General features: G+C 36.8%; 1 protein-coding gene across 4 annotated transcripts in view; it reads left to right on the forward strand.

Annotated features, from left to right (window-relative positions):
* NALCN (sodium leak channel, non-selective) overlaps positions 1-21,479 on the forward strand; it is a 242,598-nt gene that overhangs the window by 196,223 nt on the left and 24,896 nt on the right. For 3 of the 4 annotated variants that reach the window (XM_083883453.1, XM_083883452.1, XM_083883455.1), the window contains 11 exons: positions 1,985-2,058; positions 11,654-11,755; positions 12,194-12,263; positions 13,470-13,561; positions 13,722-13,844; positions 16,335-16,391; positions 16,766-16,886; positions 16,988-17,119; positions 18,810-18,977; positions 20,146-20,250; positions 20,966-21,072. In XM_083883453.1, coding sequence (XP_083739579.1) covers positions 1,985-2,058; positions 11,654-11,755; positions 12,194-12,263; positions 13,470-13,561; positions 13,722-13,844; positions 16,335-16,391; positions 16,766-16,886; positions 16,988-17,119; positions 18,810-18,977; positions 20,146-20,250; positions 20,966-21,072 — 1,151 coding nt within the window. The remainder of the gene's footprint in view (positions 1-1,984; positions 2,059-11,653; positions 11,756-12,193; positions 12,264-13,469; positions 13,562-13,721; positions 13,845-16,334; positions 16,392-16,765; positions 16,887-16,987; positions 17,120-18,809; positions 18,978-20,145; positions 20,251-20,965; positions 21,073-21,479) is intronic. The other variant, XM_083883454.1, reaches the window with a different exon arrangement.

The raw sequence follows: 21,479 nt of genomic DNA on the forward strand, positions 1-21,479 counted from the left end.
CACAGGATTCCACTGATATTAATTTCACTGACATTAGAAAAAGAAAATATGTGAAAGAGTTGCCATTGCTTTCAGCATTATATAAGAGGTATCTAAATCCATAATAAAGTACAATGCTGATAAGTTCACTAAACCTGTATCAAGATACTCCAATTGAGTTAAAACCTACACAAAGGTGTTTCAATATATGACATATTTCTACCTACAGAATATTTACTATAATGGTATATTACTTCCCTGTAGACCATCCAGGAGCCCCTTTGGCAGTCACTCTGGCATCACCTGAGCTGGTGCCAAGTCCCCTCCCCAGCCACACACCCGGCACTTACACAGTCACAACAGGTTTCCCAAAGCAGAATCCCACACATCCAGATCCTTAAAATTGTTTAATCTTGGTACAATAACTGAATAACAAAACAGCAGCTTGAGCTGGTTGCCTCTAAGGAGAGACTCCAAGCAAAGGCACCCTGGGCATTTATACCCTCACAGTCTAAGGGAGCAAAACTCTGGGGTCATCAGCTCCTCCCATGTCTTTGAGTGCCACAGGTCCCTGTGGCCTTTGTTAGGCAAAGAGTCATCAGTTCTTGCCTTGGGCTCAGGCTCCTGCACCCCCAGAGCTCAACCTGCAGCTCATGCTGCACTTGCACGCCCAGCTGCCTGCACTGGATGTATTCCTCAGCAGGTATACCTCATACTAGGATTTTCAGTTTATTTTCATGTCAACCATATCCAGGTAATGAAAGTTTTTCTTGTTTATATTCAAATATTCAACAAGTTTATTAATCTCTCTGTAATTGTAAGTGAAACTCCAATACCTTGTTTTCCAAACTACATTTTGAAGTGCTGCATACCTCATTTCCATTTTCAAGTTGCCAGTTGTTTAAGGAATGCACAGATTCTCAAAATAAGGGTGTTTTCAAATAATCTGTGTTACTACTTCTGTACAGAGAAGAGCTAGGACATGAGAAAGGTTAAAGGGGCCACATTTGTAAAGACAAGGGGTAGGAAAGACGTTGTAGCTTGCAGTTACAGTTTTAAACAGATTTAAAAAGCAATAACTGTTTTATTAAGTACAGCCAGTTTAAATAACAAGTTTTTAAGATATTTCCGAGACTTCAGTTTCTCGAAGACCTTGCTGTGACTCAGAGTAAATATAAATCTTCAGAGAAGTTCTGGCAAAATTATTTGTCAAATTACTCTGGATTTGAGCTAGTGTTTTAGAAAATTTAAAGAACATGTGAAGAAATGTGCTTAAAGATTCCATTTCAGATTGATCAAAACCAGGACACAGATTGCTAAGTTTCCAAACCTCTCTCAAGCATTTTCTTCAAGATAATGATCTCAAACAGTTGACAGATTTAAGTCTTACAATGTGCCAGAGGCTTTCTGTTCATCACAGGTGCAATTCCTGAGCTAAATTTTTCAGCTATGGTTTGCTGTTGATTTGCCATGTTTGTTAATCACTTGCTTGTTTTTTCATGTATCTCAGTCCTTTCATTTCACATTCAGGAAGTCCTGTTCACAAGAAGATTCCTGAAACACTGTTCATGACCAGAGGCAAGCACAAGCATATTTTGCTCAACACTTTTTTTCTGTGCATCTGTGGGAAAAAAAAGACATCGAAATGATACATCTGAGCTTTGTTTGCTAGCTCTTTTGTACAATCAAGGCATCTCCAGAGTATGATCCAGCCTAGTCAAAATCCAAATGGAGAAGGAGTAGCAAAATCAGTGTGATTTGGCCAATTGGAGAAGAAATGTGTAATAAAGCAAAATTTGTGCTAGCCAGCAAAACTATCTGCTTCTTTCTACACAGAACTACCTAAGGACTGGGATTAGAAGGCCAAAAGATGTACATAAGCATTTTGATTGTTTTCCACCACCCTTTTTATGCACTCAGCATCATTGTATTTAATTGGTCTATCATGTACATGCTATATTTTAAGACAATTAAAAAGTATGCTGTCTTTTTCTTAATTTTATAGCTTCGTAAATCTGTTTTCAGCATCAGAGCAAGAAACCTTCTGGAAAAAGAGACAGCAATCAACAAAATTTTAAGGTAAGATTCAGATATGATTTGATATTGTTTTGACTGTCATCTGAATTCTCACAGCCTTGTTTATCACAAATGTTACCAGATGTATAATATTCATAATAGCATATCCCTTTGTAGTACATCTGTTGCCTTTATTATAAAAGATAAATTGCTCTTTGGCTATTTTATATGCTTGAACAGCAGAAAGAGAGGGACTGTACTTCTTCAGTTTATATTTCAATTGTATCATGCAGTGAGATCATGTTTCAGCTCTTTTCACTTCCTTTTAAATTAACCAAAACGTGTCTGTTCATAACGGGTGTTGTTTTGTCTAAAGAATTCTAGCCTGGTTCTTACAAACATCTGCACATAAATGTTTGCAGGGATTGTGCACTAGAAAGCATAGACTGCAGCTAGTCATATTTGAAATACCAAATGGACAGTGAAGAAGATTTTAGAGCCATGACTTCTGTAGAAAGATTTCCTGAATGTTTTAATAATGATCACTCCTTTTGGTGTTCTATATCAAGTAGCTACTCAGCAGCGTAAGTGAATAATGAGAGCCTGTCTCCAAGACCCATTTCTGCAGTTATCATTTAGGTAACTCTGTGCTGCAGTTTGTCATGCCACTGTTGGTTTTACATTAGAATGACTGTTCTCAATATAAGGTTCATTAATACTGCAAACAATTTATAGGTCACTGTTTTTATATTTAGGTTTGCGTTTCGTCAGTGAGAGGTCCCAGGTAAATACCCGTATTAATAGGAACACTGATCTGAAAAGTACCGATTGAGTAAGGCAATGTTTTATGAGGAGCAGTGACCTAGGGGTTCTGTGTGATTTTTGAAGTTTCTTGAATACCATTTGAGAAGTTTTGCAGCTCTGGTTCTTTTTAATCCTCTATAAGAATACAGTACAGAGAGAACTGTAGAAATTAACATGAAACTTCTGTCTTTAAACCCATATAATGACAACATAAACAATGACTGATTCAAATAAATACTCATTGTAAAGATATTATTGATAAATGTAAATGCAATACCATAAGTATTCAATCTTAACAAAATTTAGTGCACTATTCATAAGCATTTCTTTCAATTGTGTGCCTTGATTTTACAGGAATTACTTTTACAGATAGAATAAGCAAAATACTTCTAAAAATACAGGTTTGGATACAGACATCCTGGCAGTGTTTCAGTAAAACATTTGCAATGAAATTCTGTGTTATATGGGAACTGTGAAATATTATTGACACCTCCAGGGTTCCACAAATGTCAGTTTATTTGCTGTGTTTCCTACACTATACTGCAGAGGAAAAATGTAGACAAAAGAAAAAACCCTACTTTTATATATTCTAATGTTTTTTGAAAAAAAACTTGATATCATAGAAGCTCCATTCTTTCTTAGATATGAAAAAAAATTTTCTGGAATTTGAAATTCAGAATTCTCCCATCAGAACTTTCTCCTTTTTAGGAGATTTATGAAATAGTGGGACAAGATTCTGAGCAATTTACAAGGACAGAATGAGAAATCAGTCCTGCCAGTTTCAATCCTGCTGAATTTCACTTGGTCCTTCAGATCATGGCTTCTGCCAAAGTCTTGTATGTAAAAGGACTTATTATCAATTCACCTGAATTCCTCTGAAGTTTCAGAGGCAGAAGAATAAAGTTCTCATTTGCTAATCTGCTACTTTATTTTCAATTATCTATTTACTCTGTTAATTTAATCTACATTTACTGAGTTTTCCAATCTGTTTCCTGGATCATCAGCAATAAACTTTGAGGAACACAGAGAAAAGGAGGGAACCTCTTTCAAGTAAGAAAAACATGGATCACATGTCCTGTAATGCTTTCTTGGGCTGATTGGAAGTCATTTACAAAGAGTCTTCTCTCTCCTGAGAAAAAGAACAAATGCTGTTTATTGTTCCTTGTTATTGACTCAAAATTGTTAAATAAGCTCTGATTTAATGACGCTTGCAATGCATCTGTTCCAGCATAAGAGGATTGTGTTCATGATATATCTGGTGGGCACACTGATAGAGATTGCCAGTGATGGGCTAACTGATGCTGGACACTGCCAGTGTTTCCATGTTAATGACAGTGACAGCACTGTTGATGCAGGGGAATTTTACAAACAGGAAAAGAAGTGATAAGATTTACAGCTGAAACTTTAGGTTCAGTTTAAGTAATACAGTAAAATTCAAACTCTTAACACATGAGAGATTCTAGTTCTTATTTTTACTTTCATTGTAAATTTCGTAAGCTCCTTCATAAATTTAGGCGACTCTCAGCTATTCAGAGTATCTGACAAAAGAAGAAATGGCATTTATGCCAAGAACAATAAGAGAGAAATCAGAATGGCCCTTCCAAAAATATTGCTTCTAGCATAATTTTAATTTTTGTCTACCTGAATTAAGAAGCATCTTTCTAAAGCAATACCTCTGTATAGTAAAGCTGCTTGTGGGCAACTTCAACTTGATAAAATTGTTGTGCTGAAAGGGAATTTTCAGTCTGTTCCAGCCTAAGACCACCTCTGACCTCCCCCTTGCTCCTACTTTTTAAACCTTGCCAAATTATTTTTTAATCAAATTGTGAGTATTTCAATATAACCAACTGTATTGAAGGACCATGTATTACATGAGTACTTGAAGGTGCCATAGGTACCTTCATGTCTCTCTTGTGTATCCTTCTCTATCCAAACTTCATTTTTCCCTTTTATATGCTGAACGGCAGCTTGACATCTCCTTCCTCAAGATGAGGAAGGACAGTAATAGCCCTTGACCACCAAGAGACATGGTTCATGCACTCAATCCTTGGTGTCTCACCTGCTCATCTGCTGTTACATTAGGCAGCAAAACTGATGTCTTGGGTATCTTTGTTTTCCTGCAGCTTTCTTGCCACACCCCCAAGGAAATATCTCATTTCCAAGCATCCTTGTTCAGAAGCTAACTTTCACCTTGCCTCCTTGAGGTCTTTGTGCAATTAGGCATGGGAATCAAGTCAAGGGCGTAGCAAATACTGCCCTGGTACTTTGACTCTGATCTGGGCTTTGTATCACCATTGCCATTGGCAGAGCACAAAGGCCTTAACTCTTCACATAAATCTATTCTGAGATGGGGACTTCAACCTTGAAAAATGAAATAAAGTACAAGTGAGCTAGAGACATTTAGAACAACTTTTTCAAAACAAGGTCCATTTTAATAGTACCTCTGAATTGCAAACAGCTCCCTTCCTGTCTGAAAATTACAATGCATTTCCCTCAGCAGCAATAACCACTTCTAGCAAATTTACTTTCTCCTGCATATCTTCAGTGCTTCACACTTTTCTCTCACTCTGTGTTGCTGCAAGTACTGTTTTTCCTCTTAAAAGTGAGTTTTATGCCTGTGGTTTTTCTGACCCTCATTCCTTGCTCGATCATTATCTAAGAATGGGGCCTGGTCCTTTATTACTCCCACTGGCTTTCTGAAGTAGAGAGTAGAGCAAGTCAAAATGTTGAGTTTAAATCAGTTCATTCTCTCCAGTGCTGAGGATAAGTTGTATACAGCACAGAATGGTGGGGAAAATTAGCAAATTAAAAGTAATCTCACATACTCCAAAATACAATCAAAGTGTCAATAGTGCAAAACCTGATTTTGGTGTGCATTGAACTGTGCTTCACGGAATCAGAGAATGGTTGAGATTGGAAGGGACCTCTGGAGGTCATCTTGTCCAACCTTCCTGCTCAAGCAGGACCACTCAGAGTGAGTTGCCTAGAACCACATTCAGACACCTTTTGAATATCTCCAGGGAAGGAGACTCTACAACATATATATAAAATATATATAGTGACAGTTTGGGAAACTTTTTTTTTTTTTTTTTTTTTTTTTTTTTTTTTTTTTTTTAATGGGCAGATTTTCATTTGCTTTTCATTACAGCCAATGATATAGTCAAACCATAAACTGATGCTAGGGGCGTACAATAGGATTTTCACTGTTCTAGACAAGATTTGTCTGATGTGTTGTTTCTCTGTCCTGAGGGAGTAACATAACTCATGCTTAAGTGAAACATTCAGTTTCATAAACAACTAACTGAATGAAGTGCATTTATCTTTTGTTTGACCTGAGAATGCTGGGGCGGGGGGCGTGCAGAGGAGCATGGGGAAGGAAGAGAGGGGAGAAAGAATTGCTTAAGTAGCCTGTTCTGGGTTGTTAATATGCTAGAAGATGAGTCAGACTTTGTTCATACAAGTATTTCTGCAAAATACAGTGATTTCTAGGAAAGTTATAAAGTTTATCTCTAAATAAAATTTACCTGAAGACTAATACAGAGAATAGGAAAAGATCTTTTCCAACCTAAACGATTCTATGATTCCAAGATCCTAAAAGATATACATTTGGTATCTTTTATTACAATTTTTTCCATTGTTAAATGATTGACTTGTATTAGTTGGTTCTCACTTGAAACAAATTTCTTGGCATGTATTTTATGTTTTCTCTCTTAAGAGTATGATTTCTTTCTTCATAACTTTGAGGGTTTGATCCCATGCATTTCTCAGAATAAATGTTCCAGGTAAGTTCCATTGATGATTGTTGTCATCCCGTGCAAAATCCAGACTTATTCACCACCTTCCTAAAACTCTACAAGTGTACGGCAGCACTGGATTTCACCTGCCTGATGCAAAGACAAACAAAAATAATCCTTTGGAAAGAAGTTATTCTGTTTCATGGGGTTTGTGCCACATGAACACCATGTTATGGATCACAGCAAAGCACAGTTGTGAGGCAGAGTTTTTGGGCTATGGAGTCTCAAACACTGCAGGTAAGGAATTGATGCCATTTCAAGAGAAGTGGTCGACTGGATAGCCATGTGAGGTTTCTTCCTCTGCATTGCTTTTGTTGATTCTTCTACAGTCCAATAAAAATTGTTACTATATAAACATCTGTGAGAAGAGAAGCTGAAACAGCAAGGAAAGAATGATAATCAATAAAAATTGCTAAAGGAAAGAAAGTCTCCAACCATAGCTCAATTGCCTGAGCAGTCACTAAAGAAAATAAGTGACTATTTGGATTTTTGCTTTAGAGACGTAAGGAAGGAAACAAGAAAAACACCGAAATTAAAAAAACCTGACTTATCCAAGATGCATTTCACCAGCCAGATTCAGATTTCTTTAAAAAATAGTATCTTTTTAGCACAAAGAACAGTAGTGTAGATTTGGTGAAAATGTGCATTGATTGTGCTTGCTATTCAAAAATGCCTTATTAAATTAAATTTATAAATGAAAGAAAAAACACTGTAACGCCTCTCAGGTGGATTCCCTGATGCTGTTTTACACCACAACAACACAGACTCTGAGCTACAGAAGGCTGAAAATAACCCCTTTATTTTTGGGATGTGGCTCCGTTATATACTATTTTACACAGACCAATTTGATTGGTGACACAAAGGCAAACTTCTTCACTCACATTGATCAGACTAGAGGGACATCAAGAAAAAGTCCCTCTTAGGAAAAAGAATGAATAACATAGAATAGTTACAAAAACATATCTCCTGTTTACAGAAAATTCTCTGGGAAAAGAACTTCAGAAAACCAAAATATCTCAGGCACGGTACCAGGGCTACAATTCCCCATAAATCTTAGGCTGTCACATTTAACCATATATTCCAAGCAATATGCAATTATAATGAGAACATAGAAAGATTTAGTAAGGATAGAGAGTCCTAGAGAGTGAAAGCAGCGCTGAATGATGCTGATAAGAGCACCACACTACTAAGGCTTTAGTGTGAGCATGTTTCAGGGAGAAAAACAGAAGTACATAAGTAATATATGCAGTTGCTACAGTGCTACTTAAATACTCACTCATTAAAAGACAGAAGAAAAACCCAAAACAGTGTTGTACTGGAATGCAAGATGAGTGAACACTTTTTGTGGGAAAAGATGCCTGACTAAGAAATCCAAGTGTGAGCCACATGCTTACTCTCTGCAAGAGACCTGAGAATATTCATGAAAGGTATAGTATTTTGAATTATTGATCAAAGCCTTTAACATTTTTACATTTGGTCAAAGAATGTTACTTGAACACTCTGTTCACAACTTATTTTTCAGGAATTCCAAAGCAAGAAATTGTTTAAAGGACTTCAAATATGTGGACCTCCTAATTGGTTGCAGGAAATACGAGCTAGGTGGTACAAACTACATGGTATCCCAGTATTGTCATGTTCTGTGTGATCTTCACCTGCCTTTCTGGTTACCTAAAAAATTGCAATTTCTCTTTGAGGATATTTTATTACATTTGCACTTTTCAAGGCAATTTTTAAGCATGTGGTTTGCAGTTGCTGAACTGTGTTCAGTTCTACAAGGTGAGTACGAAGTCCAGAAGGCTGACATACTTCTTGTCTCTTTTCCTTTGTTTCATACCTTCCTTATTCCTCCACAAGTGAAAATAAACTTATCTAATATTTCAGAGAGGTGGTATAGGAAGATGAAAACGGCAATTTTAGCTAAAAAGGGTAATTTTGCCTTTGTCGTTTGAAGAAAGGTCAGAAGGTTCTGACCAGTTACATAAAAATGTATCAATGCAAGAAAAGTGTTTTTTTAAACTCCACTTTTCAAACTACATAGGAATAAATTTTTAACACTGTAGTAGGTTGATTGTGCCCAGTGTGGGATTCAACTCCAGGTAGCCAAATCTGCCTGTGAGCTAAGGGATGAACTCTACCATCTAGTCTACAGAGGTCTAATCAATTAAGGTAATAGAGCCCAGTGAGATCTTTAGCTGACTGCTTTGTCTTGATATGCCCGCTTTATGGTTACTTTAATCCCTTCCAAACATCATTAATTAAATTAATTGACCAAGAATTCAATTAAGTTGTTCACATATGGACATACATAATGTATGAAATGCCAGAGGATGTCCAAAACATCCTCTGGAAGATGGCAGGTAATACACAAATTTGGAGGGGTATTGTACCCTGCTGGAGGAGCAGCTGGAAGCAAAGCAAAATACTCCAAGGCATGGGAGGTGGTGCTGGCCATCTCTGTAGAGCCAGTTTTATTGGATCCTGCATCTCCACTGGCTAGGAGTTGGCCAAAAGCCTGGACATGTGGCTCACAGGCAGGCACTGAGAGGAAGCACGAATGTGTACATGCCTACAATGAGAACACAAACACTATTGCAGACTTTAAAACTGGTAACTCTGCAATTCTGAAAAATTCATGGCACCTGCCACCTTTTTCAAAAGTCCCCAAAGATCTGCAACCCTAGGTGTCTAAAGAGTTGAAAAATATCCAGACTCTGAGTCAAAAGGATAACTAAGCATGGCTCTTACTAAGAGTTCATACAAGAAAGATTAATTCCCAAGGCATTAATTCCCATAAAATTCATACAAGATAGATTAATTCCCAAGGCACTAGTTCCCGTGAAGTGGAGAATGCCAGGAGAGAGGCTATCAAAAGTAGACAAGGCCTTTTCAGCAATTTTTTCTCTGGAAATACAAAAATGTTTCTTTGCAATTACTTGATAAAAATTTCTGATCTATGTGCAAAACAACTGGTATTTCTTTATTCCTCTGTTGACTTCACAAGAGCTGCAGGGCTTCCAGAGGTTTTGAAAATGAGGCAATGGATGTAAATGCTGGATACAAATTTAGGAATCTAACTTAGTGATCGTAAAAACTAAGTCTTTCTATGGGTGTTACTTTTTATGCATGGTCATTCTCCCATAGTATGCACTCAGTATATGGCTATGTCTATTTCACAATATTATTAACAATCAAATAAGCCATCTTCTTCATTATTCAGGTAAAGAATGTATTATTTGAGCATTTAAAGCTCTCTTTTATTATGAACACTATGTGTTTATATAACTTGGAATTCAAGTTGCTATGTACAAGAGCATGAAAAGTTTATGTACAAGTTACTTTCTGATGTCAAGAAAATAATTTCTGGATATTAGAAGCAGAGCATAATAATTTATATATACAGGGGGAAAAAAGAGATAAGTTACCCTCTTTATCACACCAAGAAGCCTCTACACAGAAGTCAGACTCCAGAACTTCATTCTTTCTGCTGGGAAAAATGGATCATCATTTAAATGGACTGAGATAGGATGTATTTTTAGAAAATAATTCTTTTTTTTTTTTTTCTTTTCTTTTTATTCAGTGAAAAATTGCAAAAGCATTCAAATATCTCGGTTGTTTTCTGACAGTGTTATATGGTATCATCATCTACAATATAATGCTTAAAATCCTTTGGTATTAAATCTTCATGATTTCTCTAAGATGAGCTGTGTTTTATAAGACATGCAGTAATTTTCTTATATGTCATGATACCTTAGTTTAGTGTAGTGTAACCTAATGCTTTCTATAACAAGTGTAGCACAATGTATTTTTTTTAGCATGCTAATCTGGTTGGCAGTGGTGTCACTGACAAGCATTCTAAGCTTCTCATTTTTGTTCCAGATATCACTTTGGGTTTCTACTTGTATCGTTTATGAATTTAAATCCAAAAGAAGGAGAAAAAGTGGAGAAGAGTGAAAAACAAAGCCACGGTGTGGAAAGAACATGCCATGGACACCTTTTGCTGTCAAGCATGACCATTCCATGCTGCCAAGGCACTTACCTAAGCCTTACAGACTGGCAGATAGAGTGGTTACACAAAGGGTGTATAGTTTCTTTTTGTCTTTTCAGAAAAAATGAAGATTCAATTCAATTCAATAAAAAGTATGGAATATTATCATCTGGGTCTTGTGTTTCTCTAAATGGTCTCATAACACAAAATGAGCAATAAGGACTGCACAGTGGAAACTTTAAATTGAACCATTCTGGAAAGTTAAAATATGTTTCCAATGTTGATATTCCATATCTCAGCCATCAGAGGGATCTGTGTAAACTCTTTTAGTGGAAACCTCTCTTTTTCTTAAGCAAATCAATTTCATTGTAGCCATCAAAATAAAGATAAACATGCTTTGTTTAGCTGTTGCACACTTACTGAACAACAGGTACTCGTTTCTGCCAAAGTGTGTAAAATATGTTTGCCAACATTAGGAAAAAAAATAAGAAAAAAAAAAAAAAAGAACCATGAACAAACAAGTGAGAAAATCCACACAATGAAATGCTGCAAGTAGACTGCATTCCCAGAGAGCAGGCATTTCATATTACAGAGTATCAGCAATGTGCAGCTTTTCATTTTATACTGGAAATGGTTCCAGTTGTTTTGAACACTCCAAGTTATGTTCTTAGGTCCTGAGTGTGTATGTATGGCCCTGAAAGGGACTAAAATTGCTATTGTACTTGTTCTATTCCGTTCTTTATTGCTGAAAAACTGGTTTTACTGATGGTTAGTGCATTGCTTGACCCCTTTCACGAGGGACCAAAAATTCTACAGCAAAATGGAAAAAAAGTCATAGATGGTCCTTTCTAAGACATGGAGAAGGTTCATCAGATGACCAGTTGTGTTTCAGAGTGAGGGTCCATTACTTTGGAAATATTTTTATTGAAAGTCCATTGCTCTTGTATTGTTATTCTCTATTGTTCTTGAAGTACTTGCTCTCCACAAAGCCAAGCTGATTTCTCTGAATGTGCTATCTCTGGAATTATCATTTATACTGAAAACTCTGTGTCATCATCCTTACATTTCTTTGTAGGGCCTGCACTAGACAACGCATGCTGAGCGGATCATTTGAGGGGCAGCCAGCAAAGGAAAGGTCAATACTGAGTGTCCAGCATCATATACGACAAGAACGCAGGTAAAAATGGACAGAAGGGATGGTTTTAAAATATTCTTAAAATAAAGGTGACAAAAGGAATTAAATTTGAGCAATCCCTAACATGAGAAAAGCCAAAACCACTCACTTGTACAAAGAACTGAATTCACCATTCTTCATTGTAACCATAATGAAATTCATTGTACTGTATAAATGGAAATAAATCCCTTTTTATTTCAAATGTCATTTCCCTTGCTGACTACAAAGCTATCAATTTAAAGATCAGAAGGACAGAAATTGGCTTATGTTAGACCAGATTGAAAACAATTGAAAAGCATATAAGCTTCTGATGTTAGCAAGAGAAAAATGATAAGAATTTGAGATATGGGGTGGCTGGAGAGAGTGCTTTATAATGGTCATCTTATAAAGGTCAAAATTTCATCTTGAGATGTATTGTTAAATTGATTATGATTGTTTCAGGTCACTGAGACATGGTTCGAACAGCCAGCGAATCAGCAGAGGAAAATCTCTTGAAACATTGACTCAAGATGTAAGTCCTCATAGAAATGCTGGTTTCAGTTTGAAATTATAAGAAATTAGAATATATACTATCAAATAAATGCTTGTGTAATACTAATTCTATTTATGAACTTGCTTGCAATTTGTCTTTTGAAATCTTGAAAGGAAGTCAAGGCAAATGCTGTAACTGCATTAGAATTATCCTCAAAATAATTGACATGGTTATTTCACTGCTAGACTCATGGTTTGGGAACATTTGCTGAGATAGATTCACTGAATCTGTAGACACTGCATTAGGAACACAACAATTGCTACCCAGGACACCTTAAAAGCGTTACTCTGGAAATATACAAACCACTCAGGCTGGTAAAACAGCACTTCAAAATTTCTGATGAAAGTTTAGCAATATTTCCAAGCAGCAGAACTGTTAGACAAAGGGACTAAGACTAAAAGGGAGAATAGTAACCATGGATTTCACTGTGGCATAATTTCATGCAGTTAAGTGCGTTTTCATTTCTGAAAATTCATATGATATTTTGTGGATCTCTGTGGTGATGAAATTTCAAGATACAATATTAGTCAGCCCATTTCCGAACTATCTCAGTCTTTAAAGGTAACTAAAGCAGTTGTGACTTTGCTAGTACCTAACAGCAAGGATAACACCCAGCATTACCCCACCAGGAGTGCTTCAAAGACTCACATAACTCAAAATAGTAATCCTGATTTTTTCCTCCACTGCATGAGCTCAGACAGCATCCTGCCTCCCTCCTTCCTTCCCTCCCTCCCTCTCCCTCATCCCTGCACTCAGCAGTCACTACCTGTATGATCTGCGTGCCTTGCAGCCTGGCAGCCATGCAGCAGGCCTGAGAAGCTGAAAGAGTGTGTAAAGCCTTTTATTTCCCAGCCTTTGCCCTTAGTAGCTTTGATTGTATTCAGTCCAGTTCAGAGAGAATGACTGGTCTTACAGGACCTCTGTTTTTAAAGTTAAAAGTTAGATTGGATGGAGCCTCAAGCATGAAATTAGGACTGAAATTAACCTTGATGAAAATAAGGAGCCTTATGCTGTAGATAGAAAATACTGTGCAATATGCTTGACTGAGTTGATGTGCAGTACATTTGGAAAGAAAGATCTTTCATTTGAATATTTCTATGTAAAATACCATATCTTGCTTTCATCTGAAACATTAAAAAACAATAACCCTTAGACCTCGATTAAAAGGAATCATTTTGCTTCTAGCACTCCAACACAGTGAGATACAGAAATGCACAGAGAGAAGACAGTGAGATAAAAATGATCCAAGAAAAAAAGGAACAAGCTGAAATGAAAAGGTATTTAAAAATCAAAAGTCTGAGTGCACATTTTCTCTATTAACTATTCTCTGTATGAAGTTAAAAGTGTTAAGAGTCAACATGAAAAAAGAACAAAGCATAAGGGATATTTTTGCCAGGGATAATGTCTAACACTTAGTAATATACTTTTTTTCAAAAGGAAAGTCCAGGAGGAGGAGCTGCGAGAGAATCACCCGTATTTTGATAAACCCCTTTTCATAGTTGGCCGTGAGCACAGATTCAGGAACTTCTGCCGCGTGGTGGTACGGGCTCGCTTTAATGCGTAAGTTCATCTCCTAACAGCATTGGTTCCAACGGGTGCCTACCTCCAGGTCCTCAGAAATCAAGCTCTTACTTTCTTTTTACAAGGAAAACTGCATATGATGTGGTCACCACACAAGCTGGCAGCCAGCTGTCTGTGGTGTAGTCTTGCTGCTGGAGGAAAGGAAGCAGTAAAAGACTGTGTTAGGGCAGAACGTTTTTGAGCAGTCTGTGACACTGAGATGGACGAAACTGTGGGGAAACTGCGGGCATGAGCTAAGAGGAAAGGCTAATGTTTCCGACTTTCAGATGTTTGGGAATCAGCTTGCTATTCCCTTCTTATTCCTCATCATAAGGCAGAAAGTTTTTATATACCGACAGTTACTCATAGAACAGAAAAAGGTGAAGAGTAACTAATTGTACTATGCTCACCCAAATACTCTGTGGCCCATAATAAGGGACTTAGAATGGGCTGGGGAGGTGGTCAGCTGTGGGAGATAGAGGGAGAAAAGCTGAAACCAAATGAAAACCAGGGAAACTCAGCAACTAAGCTGTAGGTATATATGAGTGTGGCAGACAGACCCATGTACAAGCAGTTTTCTATAAAATCATCCCACAACTCTTCTTTGAAACTTCTGTCTTTTGCTGGCACCCTGATTTTAAAGGGTTAATGCATGTCACCTTGCACAGAGCAAGGTGACACAAGATGGCTCAAGGCCATGAGCTTGGCACTTAGAAGGACTGGTTTCAGCAGCTGCTTTACCATTGATTTTCTCTGTGCCCCTTAACACATTACTTCTTGTTAGCATGACATGACAGTTAGATACTCAGTTTTAACAATTGCTATATTTAAGTTTCTACCACCTTTGTAGAGACATGTCCTAGAGCTACATCCCCACTTTTTTATGCAACTGCTAACTTGATTGTAGTGCACTGATCCATGAAGCAGTTGCAAATTAAAACAGAAAAAACAAAACACACAAACAGTCAATCAAATCCACTTAGCAAGTACTTATCAGTGCCTCTTAGCGTCGTTGAGTGCCCAACACTCAACAGGAGTGTTTATAGGATATTTATATTAAAATACTTAACAGGATATTTATATTAAAACAGTTCAAATAAAATGTTTGCAATTATAAGAATAAACTGATTTTCTTAAACAGTATTCTTTTTTTTCATTTACTTAAATCCTTCCTGATTTATTTGTTGTCCCATCTAGCTTACCAAGTAAGATATTCCAGACATCATTTTCAAACTGATGGGATGCATATTTTCTTCTAAGAAAAAAAGGCTGAGGAATGCTGCTATGTACAATGTAGGGAGAGGCATGAGTTTAAGAAGTAAAAGTCAGTGGATTCAGTAGGAAGGCACGTAATCAAGTATGTTCTGTGTGCTTACTGGTGTAAGTGGATGAACCTGGCCTGTGGAAGATGTTTCTTGTTCTCCTTGTATGTCTTGTGCATTCCTATAATTCATAATCATGAAATCTCTCTGGTGGTAATTCCTCAAGTCTGTTCAGTCCATTTTTCACTTTAAGCTCAGCTAGGAAATAATGGCAATTTCACATCCCAATGGCTAGAGTCCTCCAATGAAATATAGGATATGTCAGTGCACATCCTGTCTTGGCATGATTTCCTACGGGAGTTGGAAGATAAGTAAAAGTGCCTATAACCAGTGGGTCATGAGAGGCTTCTTGGAAAGTATTCTTGTAGCTTCTCCCTCAGCAGTCATTCTGCTTCGAATGAAATTGATAAATAATTGCTGCAGCAGGAACTTAATTCATGCTACCTAGATATGTGCATATTACTTATAGAGTAATTCCCACTCTTTGCCTAATGGATGTTTGGATATGGCAGGTGGAGCACAGAAATTACATTGTGGGAAAATTCAGATACAGAGAATCTAAAAATATTAATCAGAAAAAAATTAAAGAAGTAATAAAAGACATAGAGCTTGTGGATGGGTGTGGGTGGGTTGTGTGTGTATGTTAACTGAGGATATCATATGATCACAGAATCATAGAGTGAATCATAAAGTTGCAAGAGGTCTTAAGGATCATCTAGTTCCAACCCCTCTGCCTTGGACAGGGGCACCTTTCACTAGGCCAGGTTGCTCAGAGCTTCATCCAGCCATGGTCCAAGAAGTTTTGAAGTAATTGAAAAGAGCATTTTGGTACCTTAAATTCAGTAGCAGGTAATCCCCCTTATTCCCAGGAAAATTACAAGATTAGGTCCTTGTTTACAAAATCAAGACCCAAAAAAACCAGTCAGTTCAAAAAAATCTTAGAGGAATTACAGGTATGCAATGAGTTAAAGTGATGCTATCTGTGTTGATAATATGACTGAAATTGTGTAGAATTAAATGAAACTTATACAGACATTTAAAATAAAGACAGCATAAAATGGAGCCTTGATTTTGGACAGAAATTACTTTGAGTTGATGGATACATGGTATAATTATAATGCTGTCTAAAATAAAATGCAAATGACTGTATTTTTTCTTCTTTTTATAGTTCTAAAACAGATCCTGTTACTGGAGCTGTGAAAAATACCAAATATCATCAGCTTTAGTAAGCACTGCAAAAGTAACTTTGCTTGGTCTCATAAGCAGTATAAGTGTGTGTGCACACATGCATGGAGTTGTGTAAAAGTGCATGCATATGTGTATGTCTTCTTTTTTTTATTTTTTTTTTCCAAAGAAGGGATTTCTTACCACGGAGTTGTTCGAGGAGAAGGATGAACAGAAAAAGAATTTTTTAATCAGACTTTTCTTCTTCACCTGCATGCAGCTTCTATAGTTTTACTATGTATTTCTGAAATACTGAAATCTTTGACACTTCTTAGCTCAATTTATTTTTGATAGGAAACTGTAGCGTAAGCACAAAGCCAATACACAGAGCTAAGGGCATTTCTGTAATGGCATTTCCTTATGTATTGTTCACAGTGACTTGCTGGGTTTGGTTACTTACCTGGACTGGGTCATGATCATTGTTACGATCTGCTCCTGCATTTCCATGATGTTTGAATCCCCTTTTAGAAGAGTTATGCATGCTCCAACACTCCAGGTACTGCCACTGAATCATTTTACAGTTATTGAACCACAGTCAGCTTGTTTCTCTCCACTGCCAATTTTTAAATTATTCTTGTTCTCTGCTTTTGTTTTCAGATTGCTGAATATGTTTTTGTAATATTCATGAGCATTGAGCTTAATCTGAAGATTATGGCAGATGGCTTGTTCTTTACACCAACAGCTGTTATTAGGGACTTCGGAGGAGTTATGGACATATTTATATATCTTGTAAGCTTTTATATTTATGGAAGTTTTTTGTGGCATTCTTAATTCTGATATATTTGGTTATATAAATGTTTTGTAGTGTGAAAAAGTTTGGCTCTGTACCCTGATGCAAATGCAGTAGTGATGCATGGATGTATAAACACCTGGCAATTTAGTGTGGGGTCATTGTATGGTCCCTTTTAATTCTTTATTTGTTGGTATGTTTTAAGTATCAGATCTGATTTTCCTTCAGAGTAAACTCGAGAACTCTGACCTCATTTCAGCATTTTTATGCAGGAGAATCTTAATTTTACCTGTTTCATAGATCTTAATTCCTTCTTCCCCTCTCAACAGTATTCCTGCTTTATTGAAGGTGTTTCAAAAGCCTTTACCATTTGACAGAGGACACATCTTTGTTTCTGGTGTTGCTATTGAAGAAAGCAAAGAAACCTATATCCCATATCTATCAGATGTGGTTCTCAGGAAAAAAATGTTTCTCAACAGTTCTCAACATTTTTTGGGAAATCTCTTGCATTCCATTAAAATACAAGAGGAAGCTGTTCATTTCCTCTTCACACATGACAGTAAACACCACAGAACATGTCAAAAACAGCGCTCAGTATAGTAGTGTATGAAATATTTTCTAACTGAAGAAATTACTGAGAAAAATAGCTTTGATGGATTTAGATTAAATCTTTCAGAGATAAATCCACCAGGCAGATGTGCTGCATAAAATTTGTCACAATCAATTTGTATCAAAGATTCTGTTGTTAGCATAAATAAAAATATGCATACTTGTACAGAACTCCTGCTTGTAGTATGCAAAATTCCTATGTGCTTTAGTTTCTTGAAATCTCTCTGAATCCCTCTGCTTGTCTGAAGGAAAAATTTAGGTGGTGTAGTTTGGATATTCCAGATGTGGCTGTGGTGATCTTAAAAGACTGTAGAAGTCAAAAGGACTGTCAAATCTGTTTGTTTTGGTGGAGTGGCTGTCTTTATCACTGTTTTTTAAACAAATTATATCCAGTCTTAAATAACTGGTGATATCATCTTGATACTCCAGTTCTTGTGTACTTACTTCTTTGTAATACTCTCACCTCTGTCCCCCTATGATAACACTGGCTTTTAAAAATAAGAAGCACTTAAGACATGTTAAATCAATAAACATTTGTCAGAGATTGTTCAGGCGACACAACACAACTATGCTGTTTGAAAACACTTCCAAAAACATAGTACTCATGTAATGAAACCACATGGTGGCAAAATCACTTATGCCTGTAACAAAGTGGTAGGAAAAACTGTCAGGAAAGCTGTTAACAGACTTTACAGGTGAGGATTTCTCAGTTCCAGGGTAGAATCTCTGAAATGAGAAGGAGGGAGAGAAATAATGCTGCCTGCTCCAAGAATATCGTTTGTGTCCGTGTTTTGAATCAGCAAAATTGATTTCTCCTTTTGGAACTATTCCATCTAATTAAGCAAATGAAATCAATTTTGAGTCAAAGGGGGAGACAAAGACAAGCTGATGCCCATTAGTTAGGACAATAAGCCTGGACAAAAGAGATCTAAGCCCTTTTTCTAAAATCTCTTTTTCCTTATTCTTTCCTTTAATTTTAAGGTAGAGAAGTGTTCATTGACTTTCTGTGCTGTGTCTATGCCAAGAAAGACATTGTAAGCGTGACCCTTCTTTGCCTGTTCCTGTTCCTGTCATCTGCAGGTCAGTTTGATATTCCTGTGCTGGATGCCTCAGAATGTCCCTGCCAAATCTGGAGCTCAGCTCTTAATGGTGCTCCGCTGCCTCCGACCTCTTCGGATTTTCAAACTGGTCCCTCAGATGAGGAAAGTGGTGCGAGAGCTGTTCAGTGGCTTTAAGGAAATTTTTTTGGTATGTGCCAATTATTTTTTTCTTGTGCAAATACATGAAGGAGTAATAAGATAACATTTTGATATAAAATTTGTGTTTTCTATTCTTTTCACCATTGTTGCCTGTTTACTTTTCATTGTGGTATTACTTCAGATGACCACACAACAGGCTAAAAATTAGAATATAAGTAAGTCATACTTACTAATGCTGTTATAATAATTCTTTTTGAAATTATATTACTTGTTTAGCATACTTTTACTCATAATTACATAGGAGGACTACTGAAAAAAATCTACCCCTTTTTTATAGTTCTAGTTGGTGAAGGAAGATGAGAAGTAGTATATGGCAGCTCTGCAAGAACAAAAGTAAACCTGGTTTCTGAGCTGCAGATCTCTACCATCAAGCTTCTTGAGAGGCAGCCAAAAACAATACAGCTGTTCATCACAGATCTGGATCTCATTCTTATGTCATTGTAGTTATTATTATGATCATGGCCATGCTTATAATAATAACAACAACAACAATGGAGTCTGTGATTGCTTGATCAGACATAATCTATTGTCTTGGGACCATATGTGATATTGGTCAGCCTAAGCAACAGCCATCTTATTCCTTCACAGAAGGCTTTATCAGGTCAGGTTGTTATAAAACACTAAGCTACAAAATATTTGCAGAGAGTAATAAAGCAAGGACAAAAAGTATGAAGCTAGTTGTCATTTCACAAATACTGTATTATATTAAAGATATTTACATCTTAATTTGCTCATGCTTATCTTTATTGGAGCTATCCTGGAATTAAATATCTAACAATGGCTTAATCAGATTAATTAGCCTGAATCAGCAAAACAGAAGCAGCACATATGCAAATACTCAAACAGTTTCTTTAAATTGTTATGCATACAGAATTCAGCAGGGCAGTACACTGAGCACAAGAAAGCTTTTATTCTTAGCTGCAATTCTTAGATCCTGTGTTAAAAATAAGACTAATATAACACTGGTCCTGGTTATCTGGACCAGAACCTAAAGAAACATGTTGTCACAAAAGCCATATCTCCTCAAAACAATTTATTCTATTTCTATTTGAGGGTCTATTCCTCAAAACAATCCTCCCTGCAGTTCACCAAGGGAACTGACCCCCTTTTCAAGTCTGCAGAAGAAGAGCTTGACAAGTCCAACTTCATCTTTACAGGTTTCTATTCTTTTGCTGACGTTAATGCTTGTTTTCGCGAGCTTTGGAGTGCAGCTATTTGCTGGAAAACTAGCTAAATGCAATGACCCTCACATCATCTCTAGGGTAAGAACTGCTTTTCTGCTTCAAAATAATAGTGTGTTGTGCCACTTTTGCCTACTGGGGAAAGCAAGAGGGCCAATCAGAGCTATCATATGAGAAACAGACCTTGGGCACTTTCTTGTTCAGAAGCAGGATGATGGAGGGAAAGGTCATGAACGGGTCAGCAAATGAGGGTAAGGATGGGTTTCCATATAAAAAGTAAAGCAAGTCCGAATATTGGGGACTGTCTAAAAAAAAGTTGCAAAATGAATGCCGTGTTACCAGCAAAGGACTGGATGGCACATGGAATTAATCATGGAAAATAACACCTTTGCATTCCAAACAACTGAAAAACAGGTTAGACTGCTAGAGGTCCAAATCACTGGGGATGCCATGTAGGTTAGATGGAGAAAGTTATCTGTGTTTCTTACGCAATTTGGAGAAATAACATCATGACCTAAAGCAAGCAGTGGTCTTTAGGAAAAGAGGTGAAAAGCTACATAGCCTTGCAAATTGAAAAGCACAGTCAGTCCTGAAGGAAAAGGGTATGTGGAACACTTACTAAGATGCATTTGTCATTTGGGTAAAGGTCCATGATTATTAATCACAGACTTAAAAATAACCCTTTATTTCTGTGTATGTTGCTTTCCCGTCGTGGCAAATGTGCTGTTTGTGCTGGGATGTTGGCATCTCTCACAGACTTCGGTTTAATCTCAGGCTGTGGTTTATTTCACTATAGGAAGATTGTCATGGCATCTTCAGAATAAATGTAAGTGTTTCCAAAAATCTCAATTTAAAGTTAAGACCTGGAGAGAAAAAGCCTGGATTTTGGGTGCCACGAGTCTGGTGAGTTGCTACAGTTTGGCCTATTTTCTTCAAAAATGCAACTGTTGGTGTAGAAAAAAAATGGCTCAAATGTGATGACATTAAATTACTGATGGAGGGGTTTTATTGTAATTCAAATGATACTAAGAGTAGAAATTCTGGCATATTTAGTAAAAAGCCAGATATATGAATTTTTTCAGACTTAACCTCCACTTCATAAACCAGAAAGGAAGGGAAAAAAACCTCAAGGTGCTGAACCTATATAGGAATTAGATTTGATCTGGTTATTATTACAGTGGGAGTTATTTTCTTGAAAAGTATCATCACTTTGTTATTCTTTAGTACTATTATGAAGGCAACCTGAGAGCCATAAAGCAACAATAGAACCTAAAAATAAATAGGAAAAGATGGGAAGGAAAATAAATGGA

This window comes from Zosterops lateralis (genome assembly GCF_965231275.1).
Source record: "Zosterops lateralis genome assembly, chromosome: 2".
Classification (NCBI taxonomy): Eukaryota; Metazoa; Chordata; class Aves; order Passeriformes; family Zosteropidae; genus Zosterops; species Zosterops lateralis.